This window comes from Pipistrellus hanaki (assembly GCF_964339955.1).
Source record: "Pipistrellus hanaki genome assembly, chromosome: X".
Classification (NCBI taxonomy): domain Eukaryota; kingdom Metazoa; phylum Chordata; class Mammalia; order Chiroptera; family Vespertilionidae; genus Pipistrellus; species Pipistrellus hanaki.
The window spans coordinates 99,741,358-99,759,182 of NC_140524.1; the positions used below are offsets into that span (position 1 = coordinate 99,741,358).

At 42.3% G+C, this 17,825-nt stretch overlaps 1 protein-coding gene across 2 annotated transcripts in view; it reads right to left on the minus strand.

Annotated features, from left to right (window-relative positions):
- Positions 1-5,374: 5,374 nt before the first annotated feature.
- The window catches only part of OFD1 (OFD1 centriole and centriolar satellite protein), a 32,388-nt gene continuing 19,937 nt past the window's right edge, over positions 5,375-17,825 (minus strand). The window contains exons 14-23 of one of the 2 annotated variants that reach the window (XM_084869820.1): positions 17,144-17,274; positions 16,509-16,620; positions 14,377-14,946; positions 12,918-13,044; positions 11,220-11,320; positions 10,111-10,230; positions 8,116-8,267; positions 6,889-7,044; positions 5,792-5,859; positions 5,375-5,512 (exon numbers count right to left, since the gene is read on the minus strand). In XM_084869820.1, coding sequence (XP_084725946.1) covers positions 5,470-5,512; positions 5,792-5,859; positions 6,889-7,044; positions 8,116-8,267; positions 10,111-10,230; positions 11,220-11,320; positions 12,918-13,044; positions 14,377-14,946; positions 16,509-16,620; positions 17,144-17,274 — 1,580 coding nt within the window. In that variant the 3' untranslated portion in view covers positions 5,375-5,469. Of the gene's footprint in view, positions 5,513-5,791; positions 5,860-6,888; positions 7,048-8,115; positions 8,268-10,110; positions 10,231-11,219; positions 11,321-12,917; positions 13,045-14,376; positions 14,947-16,508; positions 16,621-17,143; positions 17,275-17,825 lie in introns of both variants that reach the window. The other variant, XM_084869819.1, reaches the window with a different exon arrangement.

The following is a 17,825-nucleotide window of genomic DNA, read 5'->3' on the forward strand; positions in this document are numbered from 1 at the left end:
TCTCTCACATCAATGTGTTTTTTTTTCTTTCTCCCCCTCCACTCCTCCCACTCTCTTCTAAAACAAAAGCAATGGAAAAAATATTTTTGGATGTGGATTAACAAAACAAAAAAAAGAATAATCATGAAAAAGAAAAGTCAGCAAGCAAAAATACTTTGTCTACTAAAAAATGAGGATGAAAAATCCCACAATAAAAATTTGGGAAGAAAAACTCCTTTTAGGACTTAATGCTATGCTAGCCACAATATTAGAAAATTTGAGACAATCCACTTGGCTATTTACATCTTTTCCTAAACAATGGCATCTTTATCTAGCTAGCGCAAGGCTAATTTGTTCCCAGATGCTTGTAAAAAGAGATTTTTACAAACAGGCTAATTTGTTCCCAGATGTTTGTAAAAAATTAAAGATATAACTTTTCAAAATATTTAGGATAAATAAAACTACAGAAAGTTTTGAGGAAATAAAAATGCAAATGAGCCGAAACCGGTTTGGCTCAATGGATAGAGCGTTGGCTTGGGGACTGAAGGGACCCGGGTTCGATTCCGGTCAAGGGCATGTACCTTGGTTGCGGGCATATCCCCAGTAGGGGGTGTGCAAGAGGCAGCTGATCGATGACTCTCTCTCATCGATGTTTCTAGCTCTCTCTCTCTCCCCCTTCCTCTCTGTACAAAATCAATAAAAAATATATTTTTTTTAAAAATGCAAATGAAAGTCAGGTTTGACAACTTTCTTTTTCTAAACTGCCCCACTAATCTTCCTCACTGTTTTGATATTTAAACTATTGCGCCCTGATTGATAAGGCTGTTGATTGGAGCATCGTCCCATACACCAAAAGATCTCAGGTTCGATCCCCTGGACAGGATTCATGCAGGAGGCAGTTGACTGGTTTCACTCTCACATGGATGTTAAATATGTATGAAATATATATGTACATATAATAAACATCATTGTACCCACCTGGGGAAGACTTAAATAGAGACTCAGGGTCCTGGGGATGCAGAAGCAGTGGAGGCGGCAGCAGGGGCAGCTGCAGGGGGTCTTGCATCTTGAAATCTATATTCTTAGGCATTCTAGGTAATGTGCCATCTGAAATGCTACATGAGAAATTACTTACTTTTCTTTAAATTAAATCTGCCTTGAGATCGAGTATTAAAAATGCTTAGAATTTAAATTGACTGAAAAAATGAAGGTATCAAACCCCAAGCTAGAAAGCAAAGTATACAATGAGCTATTTAAATAAAGGCTTTGAAAATACAAGACAGGGAGAAAACTGAATAATATAAAGTATTAAGAAGTTGTCTGGTGGTTCTGGTCCAATATGGTGACAAGCACATTCCTGAAATACACTCTCCCATGGATACACAGAATGTACCACTATACACATAAGTTTTTTTTCTCAAAGAAATCTAAAAAATAGCTGAACTCTTATACATGCAGTGAAGAAAATAGGCCCATCGAAACAGGAAGGACTGTGAGATATGGTCTCACCATAAACCCCATCCCCAGCACACCAGCATACAATCAGGAGGGGACCCCTGACCCCGTGGTTCTCCTGAAGAGCAACAGATCTGCACCCCGAATCTAGTGCCCCAGCTTTTAAGACCTGAGATGGGCTCCCAAACACCTCACTCTTAAGACCAACTGGGCTTATCGCCATAAAACCCACAATAAAACATGAAGAAAACAGTTCCAAACCAGCTCTGGACTCACCAAGTCCTGCTTTCCTTGAAACGGGTCTAGTTGAAGATAGTAAAAGTTGCTGCCCGAGAGTCCGGCTTCTTTCTAATTTAGTACACATCTAGGGTCCAAGTGCCATCCTCCCTAGAGACTAGAGAAGCCAAGATGCCCCCCCCACCAGCTCCAAATCACCAGGATCTTCCAGAAAAAAAGCTTATATACACACCTCTGCCCAGTGATAGCAGCAGCCACTCAAGGGTCAGGTCCCCGGACTGCCTGCCTGACAGCCAAGAGGGATTACACTCACAAGTCCCACGAGACTGTAGCAAACAAAGCAGTTACCAGGCGTAAAACCACACACCCACAGCTATACAACCAGGCCAAATGCAGAGGGAGCAGGCAAAAATATGTATCTCCCAGTTTGTCCCAGGAGTTCTACAGAAGTCCAACCTTCTGTGCAGGTGATACATTCCAAGAACCTCGGTGAATGCCTGAAACCACAGATAGTACCAAACATTATATGTTTTTTTTTCTATACATATCAAGGATAAGGTTTAATCTACAAATTAGGCACAATAGGAGATTTTAACAATGATTAATAATAAAGTAGAACAATTATAACACTATACTGTAACAAAAGTTATGTAAATGTCTTCAGGGCATTAAGTAAAATAAGGGTGACTTAAACACATGCACAGTGCTACCTGGGCAGTCAATTAATAACTGAGATGGCTACTAAGTGACTGATGGGCAGGTAGCACATGCAGCAAGGTGACGCTGGACAAGGGAGGAATCACATCCCAGGTAGAATGGTGTGAGATTTCAACACGCTAATCAGAACAAAGTGCAATTTAAAACTTACGAATTATTTCTAGAATTTCCCATCTTACTGTTTTCAGACCATGGGTAACAATCTGCCGAAAGGGACACACTGGATAAAGGGAACTACTGTACACCTTCCCAGGCACTGTCAGAATCTGGCTTCCAATCAGACCGTACCTAGGTGCTGACTGTGATCGTCCCCATTGGAGCACCAACAGTCTAGACACAACCTCAACTACTGGGCAGCACCAGGAACAAAGAAGGCATGGATAATCGCAAAGGTTTGAAAGGCAACCACTATCTTATAGAACTTAAGGGCCAGACAAGTATCATTGGCAATAACAATTCAGCCCAGCTCGTATTTGTAAAGGAAAATGTTCGGCTCTAGGATTTTCCTGGAGGAATTGACCAGACGAATCCTTCCTGTATTAAGAGTTGGGTGGTCATCAGTTAGCACTGAGTCTCATGTCCCGGGAAATGCCCTGTCAGGACTGACCAGCAGATCCTGAGTGACAAAAAAATGATTATTTCTTGACATGTTTTTGTGAAAGAGGGGGCTAAGGGAATCAGATAGCCTCGTTCACCTGTCTCCTTAGGCTTTTATTGTAGCAATAGTTTGAATTAAAATTAATCTTAGATATTAGTAGGGTATTTTTGAGAAAATATATGTATTTGTAGTGTCTTTAATAAAACAAGGATGTTTTGTGCTCGCTTCAGTAGCACATACACTAAAATTGGAACAATAGAGATTAGCATGGCCCCTGCGCAAGGATGACACCCAAATTCGTGAAGCGTTCCATATTTTTCAACATTTACGGACAACTTATACAACTTAATAAAAGATAAATGATCCAATTAAAAAATGGGCAATGGACCTAAATAGAATCTTTTTAAAAGAAGACAGAAGGAAGGCCAAGAGGCACATGAAAACATGCTCAAAGTCACTAATTATCCAAGAGATGCAAATCAAAACGACAATGCGGTACCATCTCACACCTGTCAGAATGGCTATCATCAACAAATCAGCAAACGACAAGTGCTGGCGAGGATGCAGAGAAAAAGGAACGCTTGTGCACTGCTGGTGGGAATGCAGACTGGTGAAACCACTGTGGAGAACAGTATGGAGTTTCCTCAAAAAACTGAAAATGGAACTCCCATTTGACCCAGTAATCCCACTCCTAGGAATATATCCTAAGAAACTAGAAACACCAATCAAAAAAGACATATGCACCCTTATGTTCATAGCAGCACAATCTACAATAGCTAGGATTTGGAAACAGCCTACATGCCCGTCAGCAGTTTTGATTGTATCAAAAAACTATGGTACATCTACACAATGGAACACTATGCTGCCATAAAAAAGAAGGAATTCTTATCATTTGCAGCGACCTGGATGGAATTGGAGAACATTATGCTGAGTGAATTAGCTAGTCAATGAAAGAAAACCATCACATGATCTCACTCATTTATGGATAATAAGGAACATTATAAACTGATGGACAAAAAGATAGATACAGAGACAGTAAAAGAAACAGACTGTCAAATTATAGCAGGGAGGGTAGCGAGATATTGGGGAGATAAGAGATCAACCGAAGGACTTGTATGCATGCATATAAGCATAACCAATGGAGGAAAAACTATGGGGAGGGAGGGCATGTTTGGGAGTGGGGGTGGGGTGGGGAGGGGATTGGTAAGGTATATACACATGTAATACCTTAGTAAAAATAAATAAATAAATAAAACAAGGATGTTTTGAAGTATAAAGATTTCAATAAAACACCCAGGGGCTTGGACTTGTTTGGAAAGTCAAGGCAGGGTCTGCTGCCTTTGGCAAGAATTCCCTAGAGGCCTCCAACCTTTCAGAGAACCCTCCTTACAGACTTTTCAACCAGGTCCTGTGCCCTAGTCCAGGCAAGCTGGGATGGTTTTTCATCCTCAGAGCACTCCTGGATGAGCTTCAGGTGACCATAATGGCAATGTCATTAAAGAACTTTCCAGACGCTCCCACAGCAAGTTGCTGGACTGAGAGCTGCAGGAGTACAAAGATGAAGAAACAGGCAGCAGCAAATGGGTCTCCTCTTACCTGTGTGGAAGCTATGCTGGTTCTGCGTTTGAGTGCACTTACCTTGATTTGGGTGAAGTTTCTAAAGGATATCCTGGAGAGGAGCAGCTAGTGGCTGAGCCATCCCAGGTCCTGGGATGTCTTCTATGAGAGCAGCTCCAGCACAGCCCAGAATAGAGGCAGTGCCGGTCTCAACACCTGGGTCATGGCTACACAACTGGACGGTCACAAGACCTTGGTCAAAGTCTCTAACCTCTGTGCACCACGTTCCCTAATCTGTAAAATGTGGACACTTCATATGGCTGATATGAGCATTGAGTTAACACAGGTACAGGTTTACAGCGTACCTGGCACACAGTAATGCCAGTAAATGTTATCTTCTCTTCTTACCATCTCAGGGTTTGGGTTCATTCTCAAGACAAAGATGTCAGAGCGAAGCCCAGTGCACAATACGATTTCTGGAGCTAGAATGGAAAACCTGTGTCTTTATTTTCAGGTGCAAAGCAAAAGGATAGTGCTGGGGAGGAAGGCCTCCGGTTTGACAGGTAGTAGCCCAACTCTGGAGAGCAGAAAAGACAGAAGAAACTTCCAAAATGCAAGATTAGAATTTGACCAATAAGTTTTCAAAGAAATAAAATCTAACACAAAAACAGGGAAAAACCCCTTAGCAGCTCATTCTAGTGTAATGAAAGGCCTAAGAATTAGAAATTCTGAAAAGGAATTTCCTGACTAGATTATTTTTGGTTTATACACTAGAGTACCAAATAAAATGAAGAGAAAAAAAAAGAAAAAAAAAAAACCCACCACGCTGGATTACGCAAACAATTTTTATTGAGAATTCTGTTTATTACAGAGAACATAGGCCTTTTATTGTGTTACATGAGAAAGAAGCTGGGCAACACATGTGTTTACCAAAAGTCATCTGGTTCTTCGTGAGACAGGCCTGGGAAACTAAATTAGGGAAAGACAAAAGTTTGTTAAATTGTCAGTTCATTCGGGGACCTTTCTAATGTTCCTATTCCTTCCCTGTGGGGTTTCTGCCTTCACTTAGTTTGTATCATTAGCAATATCACAACTTCAAAATACAACAGGTTTGTTCTGAAGTTAGTAATTTGATTAGCTCAATAATTTCTAAGAGGCAGACTACATCTGAATGGTGCCCTTGGCTGACAAAGCCAGAATCTGGCTGATAATAGTTTGGGTAAGAACACCACGGTAAGGAAAGCATACCTTTCATCTTTGTCACTAGAGGGCAGCATGTCCACTGGTGAACTTTCTCCAACACTCTTTGTTGAGCTCTGATAAAGAGGGGGAAGAATAATTTTGAAATTAGGTATGTATTAATGTATTAATTTTATTAAACACTTCTGATATCTCTGTAAGAACTTTCTGAAATATAATTTAAGGGTTCAAAAGGTGACTTTTAGACATGAAATTTAGCAAGCTCAAACTATCCCATGTACATTCTCAATAGCCATAGTATTCCAGACTTATCTTAGTACCAATGTATTCGTTATTCACTGATAGCAGTTTCATTAATTTCATTCTTGTTCTGAAAATAATGAGACATCTCAACCTTTACAAAGCTGGACAAACCAAGATCTGTTCAATCTTTTACCCAAGCAAAAGCGATAAAATTTTGTCAAGAATATAATGCCCTTAAGAGACTCGAGGCTACATTTGAACTTTGGATTTTCTCTGCCTTATGCCTTTTTTAAAAAAATATATATTTTATTTAATTTTTTTACAGAGAGGAAGGGAGAGAGATAGAGAGCTAGAAACGTCAATGAGAAACATCGACCAGCTGCCTCTTGCACACCCCCTATCAGGGATATGCCCGCAACCAACATACATGCCCTTGACCGGAATCGAACCTGGGACCTTTCAGTCAGCAGACCGAAGCTCTACCGCTGAGCCAAACCGGTTTCTGCTGCCTTATGCCTTTTTGTCTCCAATAGCCAGTTAACTGCCACACGTCTAAAACGGAAATCATCCCCAAACACCATGATATTTTGAATTTAAGAAATCAATTTGCAATGAATACTATAAAATAAATATATTATAATTCAGGTGTTCTTGAATATTTTCAGCTGAAAATTCTCACAAAACAATGATTTTAAAGTTGGCCAAGCTGTCTATCACTTAGGGAAAACATTTATCTTTTACAGATGTGTATGGCATGTGGGGAAGGTTCACCGCTTATGTCTACAGACGCTTATGGGCGTACAATGGGATAGAGAAGGCAGACTCTGATCCCAAAGTTTTCTAACAAATCACAGAAGCCCTCGCGCCCCCACCCACAGACCTCCAGTTTACAGCATCAGTACCTTATTATCCACCTTCTTCGGGTCTTGGTCCTCCTGGATGATTTTCATGTATTTCTCTAAAGCGTTTTCACCACAAGCAGATTTGTCTTTTATTTCTTCTTCAACACTCTCTTCTAATTCTTTATCCATTTCAGCCATCAAAGACTCTTCAATTAGCTGCTGTCAAATTTTGGGCAACAAAATAGGAAATACACTCAAACATTTTAAAAACACTTAATACTATAACTCTGATCTTTCACGTAAAATGTACACGCCAGAAAACCATTTCCTTTTTTTTTTTTTTTCACTGAAATCATTGTTAGCATCAAAGGGGGACAGGAAATTAAATAATGAAGGATGGGATTACTTTGCCTAGCAGGGGTCTTCAAACTACGGCCCGCGGGCCACATGCAGCCCCCAGGGGAGTCTGATCCTGCCCGCCAGGTTTTTTGGGCAGTGAGCGCAGCCAAGGTGTTACAGTAGGGATTAGTAGTTCATATAGTCCGGCCCTCCAGCTCTCTGAGGGACCGTGATCTGGCCCCCACTTTAAAAAGTTTGAGGACCCCTGGCCTAAAGGGTCTTGTGCTCTAGAGTCTAGACCAGTGGTAGGCAAACTCATTAGTCAACAGTGCCAAACATCAACAGAACGACGATTGAAATTTCTTTTGAGAGCCAAATTTTTTAAACTTAAACTTCTTCTAACGCTGCTTCTTCAAAATAGGCTCGCCCATGCTGTGGTATTTTGTCGAAGAGCCACACTCAAGAGGCCAAAGAGCCGCAGTTTGGTGACCGTGGCTCTAGACCTAATGAACCAGGAGTTGAAGGAACATGATACAGGAGATTAATCCATGTAAGGTCCAGCAGGCGTGCGAAGTGGAGAGTAGGGACAGAATCCGGACACAGAAGAGCAAAGACAATCAGGAGGGAGGAGGGCAGGCAGCCTGAAGAAGCTGCCTTCCGAGTTTCCTCTGGCCCCAGCCAGCTGACCTGGAAACCCCCTTACAAGGAAAGACCTACAGCAAAGCAGAGTCAACCCCCTGTCCAGGTGTTTTCAGGACCAGTTGAGAATGCATGCACACAGGCTTGCAAAGCTCCCCTTCTCAGTGTGCTTAAGCACAGAGAGGATTAGGATGCCTGCAGCACGCTTTTTGAAAGTTACCTACTGCTATGTCTTTAGGGGACACTAAGGACTCACACTAAGGTGTACCATGCAAAAACTAACATGGAGAACTGAACTCTAGTTATTACCCTTCCTTGATCCAGTATTTCTAGTTCTCTTTGTTCCTTTTCCAAAGCTTTCTGTTCTCTCTGCCTTTTTTCTTCTTTCAGCTTTTCTTCTTTCAGCAGGTTCCATATTCTTTCTTCTTCACTCTGTTTTCCAACTTCTTTCTCATCTGCGCCTACAGGGACAGAAAATAAAGAACACGTAGCTTCCAGCATCCGTTTTTCCAACAAATGCAGGAATGATGTGCAGGTGCACCTGCTCGGTTCTGTTGACTGCATTGGCCTGCTGATCCAACTTCATGGTTTGGCAGCCCCCAACCCCACTCCTGGCATGGCACCCGCCTTTTGCTTTACTGAGATAAATACAAGTCATCCTTATCACGAACTTCAACTGTCCTCCTCTCCATATCACATTTCTTTATCCTCCTCACCCCTTCTCCTTCCTCCGCCCTGCATTTCTACCTCCACAATGGGTTGTAATCTCTGTAACGCTATTTAGGATTCTGAATTAACCATTAGTCCCTAATTTATAACTCTTCCCGACTCCCACAAGGGCACTCAAGCCTCTCCCACCCAGTACAAAACCAGCACCCTACCTCTTCACCCCCTATCAGGTCGCCATCATTCCCCACTTCCCCTGGGCTGATCCTTTCCTGGGGTTTCAGCTATCGGCTCTGCCCTGATTATTCCTACGGCTCTTTCTCTAGTCTCTCCCCCCAGCCTCATCCATGTTTGTGGCTAGTTCCCTACCATCAACACTTGGAAATCCCACAGCATCAACTTCATACCTGAAGTTACCATTCCTGTTCTTTTAATCATGCCTTTCTATACTACATTCACTCAGCCACCAGGGCTTACAGGCTCTAACTACCCACCTTGCTGCAATTGGAGTCCCTCTCACCATTTACCTAGACAGATGCGGCTAAAATAACCTAGTCAGTGTGCTCTCCCTGACATCAGTCTCTGCCTTCAAGCAACCCACCTTCATCAGTGCCTGTCACTTCCTGAAGAGAAGACCTGGATTTCTGTTGCTGTAAGTGCTCCGGTGGATCTTTCAGGAAAATCTACCTTTTCTTTCTGGCCTGACTTGCTATAGCACCCTACTTCTGCACTGAGAACAATGCACCTTAAGCAGCGGACTCACTGCTGGCTGAATCCAAACGCACCTCCCTTGCTCTGCACTTTGCTTTCGCTCTCTCCCTAAATTGACACTCCCTTCCTCCCACCTCTCCCAGAAAACTGTATCCCCGAGGAAGCCCACACTTAAGTGCCTCCTCCTCAATGAGGTCCTCCCTATTCCGAAAGTGACTGTTACCTCTCCACCACCACATTCACACAGTATTTTGTACCTGCCTTGTCACAACCATGTGTGTTTGTCTTACATCTATTGTTCTGGGCTTAAACTATTTGTCTAATCCCTGTAGCTCAAAGCACAAGTCCCCACGTGTCACTGGTTTAACTCAATGTCAACCCCACAGAGCGTATTGCTTGCCTTTCTCTTCTGGCTAAACTTCCCCCCCAGCAATGCTAAGAGACAAACTCACAGGTTCACCAGAGGACTTCAAAGATTTTTGTTCTGCCCCGTTCCAAGTCCCTGGCAGGAAATGTTAGTTTTACTAATAGGACAGAGGCAACACACTGAAGATGTATATGGGTATTAACCACCATTTATTTCATCGTTACACTATAATTTCTCAAGATGGAATGGTTTTTGCGGAAATGTCTTAAGCAGAAAGGAAACTGCTCTGTCAGACTTGGGACAAGCAAAACATATTAAAAGCCATTGGTCCGGGAAGAATAAATGAGAAGACTTTCCGTCAGTTTTCTCCTCTTTATATGTTTAGATTGGGAATTACTTCAGAAATGTCATTAACATTGCTAACACCCCAACCTTAAGACTTTGAATAACTTAAGCTTACAATAAGTACACTCCCACAATACATGAAATAACTTACAAACACACAGATTGGCGTTCAGTAGCCATCATACTACCTGCAGTTACCACCAAGGAAAACTTACTTGAATAATGAGAGGAGAGAGATTCGTCAGGAAGAGCGGCTGCAGCCGCGCCCAAGGGAGACATGTCACCAGCTGGGTGGAGGCCACTCACTTCAAACTGCATTGACATGTCCGCTGCATCTATGAAAGGTACAAAGGAGTGTCCCATGAGTCCTTAACAACAGCAAGAGAAGGCGGTGCAGCATGGGATAACTGATCGCTGAACGCTCGTCTCAAAGCGACCAGGCCAGAACTTTCCCTACAGAATTAATCTTAAGACATTTCAGCATAACCACCTGCCAACGTATTCGCTTCTCTAAGTGTTCTTACACTTAAAAAAGAATTAATTTTTTTTTCAAAACTAGGTTCATAACCCAACAGGAAAGTGACAGGAGAATTCACCTGGATTGCCGACAATTATTTGAACTCATTTAAATAGCAAGGCATTAACACAATTGCTAAGGTTAGCTGCAAAGAATTTGCAAGTTTTACTAAGGCCTTTCATTTAATTGTTCAAAATATACTTTCAAACTGGGTGATGAAGCTCAATGGCGAAATGATAGGTTACATACAAATATAAAGATTTCCCAAGCTGGAGCAAACCTCAGAGCTGACTGACTCTACATCTCAATTTTGTACTTAAGCAGTAGGCTCCTAGAGAACACTTTAAGACAGGGCCAGAGCCAGGACTCCAGTTTCCAGACATGGAAGCTAATATACTTTCACGTCCATTCTCTCATGAAGAATGAGTTTTCTACATCTGAGGCAGTTGACAGAATCTGTATAACTTAAAGGAACTAACTTGGCATCTTTATATCCCATAAAAAGGAATAAAATAAATTTTAAAATCGCTTATTTTAAATCTGAGGTAATCCCAAACTCGGCAAATTAAGTGAAGGGTTCACTTATGGTCTTAGCTCTAACTTAGATATGATTGGTTATCCTGATATTTTTAAAAAATGGAACTCAAATGTACCTCTTAACATCTTTGTGATACAAAAACAAAGCAATATATCTTTATGTTTTTATCAAAAAATACAAATGTAATTTGTAACTACTTTGATTTTTGTAACAATGGATGTTTCACCCAAACTTAGCTTTCTACATTTTAAACTTATATTTGAACTTACATTCAAAAGATAATTCAAGTTCCTCATTATCCTTAAAAGATAGTTCATCCACCTTTGAAGATTCATTTCTGTCTTGAACTTCAGTTTGTCTTTGATAAAGACTAGGTTGGAAAAATAAAATTCATGAGAGTGAAGCAATAATAGGGTAAAACCAAGAGCACAGGACTATGAAAAGTCTTTGTGACTCAAGAAAAGGCTCTAGAGAATGAACTGTGCTCAGTGAGAATGAGAGCTGCTCTGCACTGGGCGCACTCCATGCACCAGGCATCATTCCAAGCAATCAAGACATTAGCTCTGGCACTCCGCCGAACCACCTTACACTGTGACGCAGACACTATTGTTGACAAGGAATAATGCTGCGCTCTCAATGCTGTTTATTTCTCCGAGAACCACAAAACATTTCCTGTAAAGAACAAATTCTATACAGAATCAGGATGAGTCAGCTGAAGATGCAATACTGCAAGCCCCATAAGCCCTAACTCCCAAGTGGATGTGTCCTGTCTCTCCTCTTGGCTTTATGAGAGCAATATAAATACATATACATTACATGCATTAGGATCATGATGGGTACATGTGCCAGTTTTCAACACTGTACACTGAGACTGAATCAATAGCAGATAGATGCTCACCCTGGAGACCAGAACTAAGAAGCCAGAGTCTCCCTCCATAAGGATCATGCACAGACAGGAGTCCCATATCACTCAACAATCCCAACGTGCGGTGACCCACAGCCTAGCTTCTACATACATCTACTCCATTCTGCTTCAACAATCAGACCTTACAACCCACTACCAATTCAGAATTTATCTCAATAGACAAATTAGAATTTTGTTTGTTTGGAGTTAAGTACCAAAATGTTTTTTAAAATGTGTTCTTATTGATTTCAGAGAGGCAGGGAGAGGGAGAGGAGGACAGAAACATCAATGATGAGAATCAATGATCAGCGCTTCCTGCACGACCCCTACTGGGGATCGAGCCCACAACCCAGGCATGTGCTCTAACTAGGAATGGAACCGTGACCTCCTGGTTCATGGGTAAATGTTCAAGCCACACCAGCCAGGCCCAAAATGTTTTTTAAATGACTTTTTAATGATGTGTAAAACTACTTCAAGTTTAAAAATAAACTGAAATTTGCTTTTGCAGATTTTTTATATTGCTTATTTATCTCTATACACTGAGTCTATTCGTGTAACTATGAAGATGCTTATTGCTACCATAGTGCATAGTGCACACATCAGGTTTAGCAAACAAAGAAAAATTTACTAAAAGGAATTTTCCCCAGGTAATTCAGATGATTCTTAAAGATCACACATCACCTTGCAATCTAACTGCAAATTCTACACTCCATGTGGTCCTGAGCATCACTTTAAAACACACCACACAAGCCCTAGCTGATATGGCTCAGTGGATAGAGCATTGGCCTGCTGACTGAAGGGTCCCATGTTTGATTCTGGTCAAGGGCACATGCCCAGGTTACAGGCTCGTTCCCCAGTAGGGGGCATGCAGGAGGCAGCCGATCAATGATTCTCTCTCATCATTGATGTTTCTCTCTCTCTCTCTCCTCTCCTCTCCTCCCTTCCTCTCTGAAATCACTAAAAATACAGTTTTTTTAAATAAATAAAACCACCACACAAGTCAGGGCTGAGACCACATGCAGCTAACCCAACTTGGCTGGGCCAATCATAACATGGGACTTACTCGGCTTTCTGCTCCAGAGGGTTGAAGAACGAATAGAAGGAATAGCTGTGCCTAGACTCAGTTGATGTAGGCTGGAGCATTCTTTCTGGACAAGAACTCGGAAAAGCAACTTGGGACTGGCACAAACCTAAGGGGCAGAAGATATCAGGGCAAGAATAAATTACATGGAGGAAAAAGCAATGTGGTTTCTAAGTTCTATTAGTTTGAAATGAAATTGTTATTCTTGCAAATAGTTGAGTATGATGTATAAATGATCCACAGCATTAACAATTCAAGCACCTAAATGAAACTGCAGTGATTACAATACTAATCTATCCTATCTAGTATTCTATCGAATAAAAGAGTAATATGCAAATTGACTGTACCTCCGCTACACCAACAAAACATGCCAACCAGCCATGCCCACCAGCCAATCAGAAGCAGGAAGGAGGCTTGGGTTTCCCCAGTGATGGAGGAAGCCAAGCTTTCTTCCTGCCCTTGCCGGCCCTAGCCTCCACTTAAGGCTACAAAGTTTAAGTAAATTCCAGATACCAGGGCCTCTGCTTAGGTCACTGGGGGGGAGGGGCATGGCCACCCTGCAAACCACCACAGGCTCCTCGCCCAGGTCGCCCCATTCCCCAAGGGAACCACCACCCTGATCCGGGACACCCTTCAGGGCAAACCAGCCAGCCCCCACCTGTGCACCAGGCCTCTAACCAATCTAATAAAAGAGTAATATGCAGATTGACCATCACTCCAACACACAATATGGCTGCCCCCATGTGGTCAAAGATCCTGTCCCCATGTGGACATAAGATAGCCACCACAAGATGGTCAGTAGGGGAGAGCAGTTGGGAGGGACCAGACCTGCAAGGGAGGGCAGTTGGAAGTGATCAAGCCTGCAGGGGAGGGCAGTTAGGAGTGACTAAGCCAGCAGAGAAGGGAAGTTGGGGGCAACCGGGCCTGCAGGGAAGGACAGTTAGTGGCAAACAGGCTGGCAGGGGAGCAGTTAGGCATCAATCAGGGAGGCAGGCAGGCAAGCAGTTGGGAACCAGTAGTCCTGGATTGTGAGAGAGATGTCCCAGGTTGGAGAGGGTGCAGGCTGGGCTGAGGGACATCAGCCCGTGCATGCATTTTTTGCACCAGGCCTCTAGTAAAATATATAAAACTAATCATTAATAGGTGAAAAGCCATTGTCATTCTCTGAACACACCTGCATGCCAAGCAAAATGCTGGAACTTGCCACTCTATCCCATTGCCTCCCACACCAATGTTGTGCCATAGGCGAGAAGCTGCTGGTACGTAGGCAACCACGGGTGCAATGAGGACACAACTAGAGATTTCTAAGGCCCAGGGCTTTCCCAGGCCCAACTAAGCATGAACTTTCCCCTCCTTCCTGCTATCTAGGGCTCTCTCTTACTCAGATAAAAGGTCTACTGGGGATCATCCAAGTCCTGCAACCCTTTTTGCAAAAGCTTACCTTCCAGATACATTTCATTATCTAGGCTTCGGTTAGCAAGAGGAGTGGAGGAAAGGCGTCTGTCGGGGCCTCTGCAGAGCCATGAGACTGCATTGCCCAACGCTTGTGCCATGTTGCCTTCAGGATTTGGGGGCACAGCTGCTTCCTCCGCAAAAATACTTCTTTCTGAGGAACCTGAAATGATGTTCTTGAGAGTTTCTTGCAAGTGCAAAGGTGGCAGACTCTTGGATGATCCTGGGCTTCTAGCGGCAGAGTACTGACCACTACCAACTCTACCACGGTAATTTAGGAAAGCTTTTTCTAAGCTTTCAGCTTCACGCTCTAGCTCTTTCATTCTTGCCTTGGTGCTCGCTACAAACTCAATGTCAGAATCTGGGGAGCTACCATCCGTGCTTGCATGTGTATAACTTAAGACCCTTGAAGCAATTGTGTCTGCCTTCAGCTTTTCCTGTTCGAGAAGATTTTTCAAGATAGTCCTGTGTCTTTCATCCTTAGGAGGCCCCATGAATCCGCTGACAGCACAAGGAAACAAAGATGTCTTTGGATTGCGGTACACTTCATTCTCTAGGGCTGCAGATTACACAGAGATATGTGACCAATGAACACAGAAAGTTCAAACATGTTTGAGAGTTATTTTTCGAAAAATGAAAGGAGGTAGTAATAAGAACAAACATGCATACTGAACAATTTCTGAAGCCATGGTAATACTAATTATTTATTAACGTTTATTGGGAGCTTTTTTATGTACCAGCTTCATAGGCCTTCTTTCTTAATACATGATTATTATTTCATGATCCATAATACACAATCTTAATATCCAAAAAGCTCTGAGAACTGAAAACTTATTCATAACTTATTTGGTTGCAAAGCCTAAGCGGACCTGAACTCACCTGGTTGATAAACCATTCGTACTCTTTATTTATTCTACCCAGCATGGCCAGTCATAGATTTGACTGCAAGCATGGTTTACTACAGGAACTCCCAGGGCTCTCTCTTACTCAGATAAAAGGTCTACTGAGGATCATCCAAGTCCTGGCTGGGCTGAGGGACATCAGCCCGTGCATGCACTGTAGGGCCCAAGTTTCAGATAAGGGTGTGAGGACCTGCAACCATAAGTCTAACAACTCTCCCCCTCCCACATTACAGGTGTGGGGCTTAGGCTGGGTCACACAGGCAGTGAGTGACTCCCTAAGCAAAGCCAGTACATGCAAGCCAGTCTTGTGGCCGCTACTCTCCAGCAATGCTTCCAGAGTAATGCATGTGTTTGAAAAGGTTCCATCCTCAAACTATTTTTCATCCTTTGAGATCACTGTGAGTTCAGCTATGGGCAGTTTGGCAAATTGAGAGAAAATAAGGAACAGGAAGGAGTAGAAATGAGTAGAGATAAAAAACAAAACTAGTGTGGGAGAAGAGAATAAGAACTGAGGAGGAAAGAGTGCAAACAGGAACTGAGGAAGGCTCAGGACCAGGAAGTGTGGAAACTAGTTCAACTACTAATCACACAGAAACTTCTTTTGAGCTTCAAAGCAGCAAAAGGTATCTCAGCTTCAGTTATGAAGTAGGAAGGGGCAGATAGCATGCAACCTCACGGAAAACATACAATAGTAACATGATAGCAGTAACCCTTCCAAGTGTCTGATGTGTCCCAGTTAAATGTGCCCAAGGTCAACTAACCTCAAAATCGGGGTGCAAAAACGAAAACATTACATATAATCAGTATTATGTATGCCAATGTGACAAAAGCCACCCGCTTCTCCCATACTGGCTTACTCATCTCTCAAGAAACATGTAAAACCACTGAAGAGTCAGACTGATCTTATTATCAGGGTAACAAGTATAAAAGGAAAGCCTAGGTCCACAATAAATTTGAGGTACGTCACCACCACACCTTTCTTGTTTGGGATATGTGGCTTTCCCAGGGCACAGGGCACCTATAAAAGCAAGCCACATTAGCTGATAACCAGTTGGTATTCCTGAAATGGACAGGGAGTTTTACATCTAAGATGGCATATTTCTATGGCTTTTCCCCTACTGAGAATTACTAAAATTTCAGTAATAATCATTATATTTCCAAAAAAATCAGAAGTTTTACACACACACGTACACATTTATAGGTTAAAAATGTCTCTAACCTGTCTGAGTTTGTTTCAGTTGCAATTTTAAGTCAGCCACTTGCATATTTAAACTGTTTACAGAGGCATCATAATCTAATATCTGGGCCTTCAGCTTTGCAGAATGCTCAATCTGAAAAGATTTAGAGAAGGGAAATAAATTAATGTAAAATAAATCCCAGTTCACTTCAAAAGGAACAAGTCTTTTATCCAGCTTCTCTTTTCCGCTTTGCCCATTCTGAGCAGCTTTATGCCTGTGTCCCACAGCTCCCTAGAAAACAGCAGCAGAGCACACAAGTTTCCTGACTCCATTTTCACTCATCTCAAAGAACAGATCTACAGAGCATGAGGCAGACGCCAGAGTATCAATAGTTCTAAGTCACAGAGCAAGAACCAAGAGACACACCAGTGGGCACCTTTGGGACTTGGACAATTTTGTATTTATACGAGTTTGCTTTCCTCAGGATTTTATTACTGTTAGGAACATAGTCATATCACTCGAGCATTTTCTCAGATGAAAGGATACCTTAGCATAGCGGGGGAGTAATTTCTGATGTTAAAATCAATCTGATTTACAATGGCATGACATATGCCAAGTTTACATGTGTACACAGTGGACTGGCCTAACACCTGGCCAACCAAAGAATAGTACTCACTTCACTTTGCAGCTGTCTGTGCATAACTTCCTTGTGGTTTTCAAACTCCTTATGCCCTAACAGGATAGTAGCTTCTGCTTTCTTTAACTGTTTCTGCAAATTTACCAGCTCAGGAGATGGCTGAGCTATGCCTAAGAAGGTAAAAAAGCCTAGTGATTATCAACAGCAAGTTTTCTCATTTCACTTAGCAAAAGCAACTAAGGAGATTTTAAATTGTTCTTTCTTTCTTTTTTTTCTTTTTTTTTTGTACACACGTAGCTAATAGTATCTTAATTCTTTGGAATGGACTAAGAGCAATCCTGACTCTCAAATTTCAGAATTTAATGCATGCAAATAAATGCAAACTTCACTACTTTTCCTACTCCCATTTCAAGTTAAAAAAAAAATTCTTTCAAATCCTCGAGTTAACTTGAAAGCCCACCTCTTTCCTCTACCACGCACAGAAGGCATGGAAGGAGCCCTCCATCAGAATCTGTTGATGACTACCCCTGGGTCCAATCTGATCTGTGCATCTATCAGCAACACTTGGGGTCCAGGCAGACAGCAGATGGAGTCCCCCCATTTCAGTCACTGAAGAACCCTCTAATAAAGGGTAACTCATGTAGGATAGCCACAAAAGATGGTGTGATTCCCTGGGCTAGCAATGGGGCCATGCTGCTAACACTCCTTGGCCTAAAGGGTC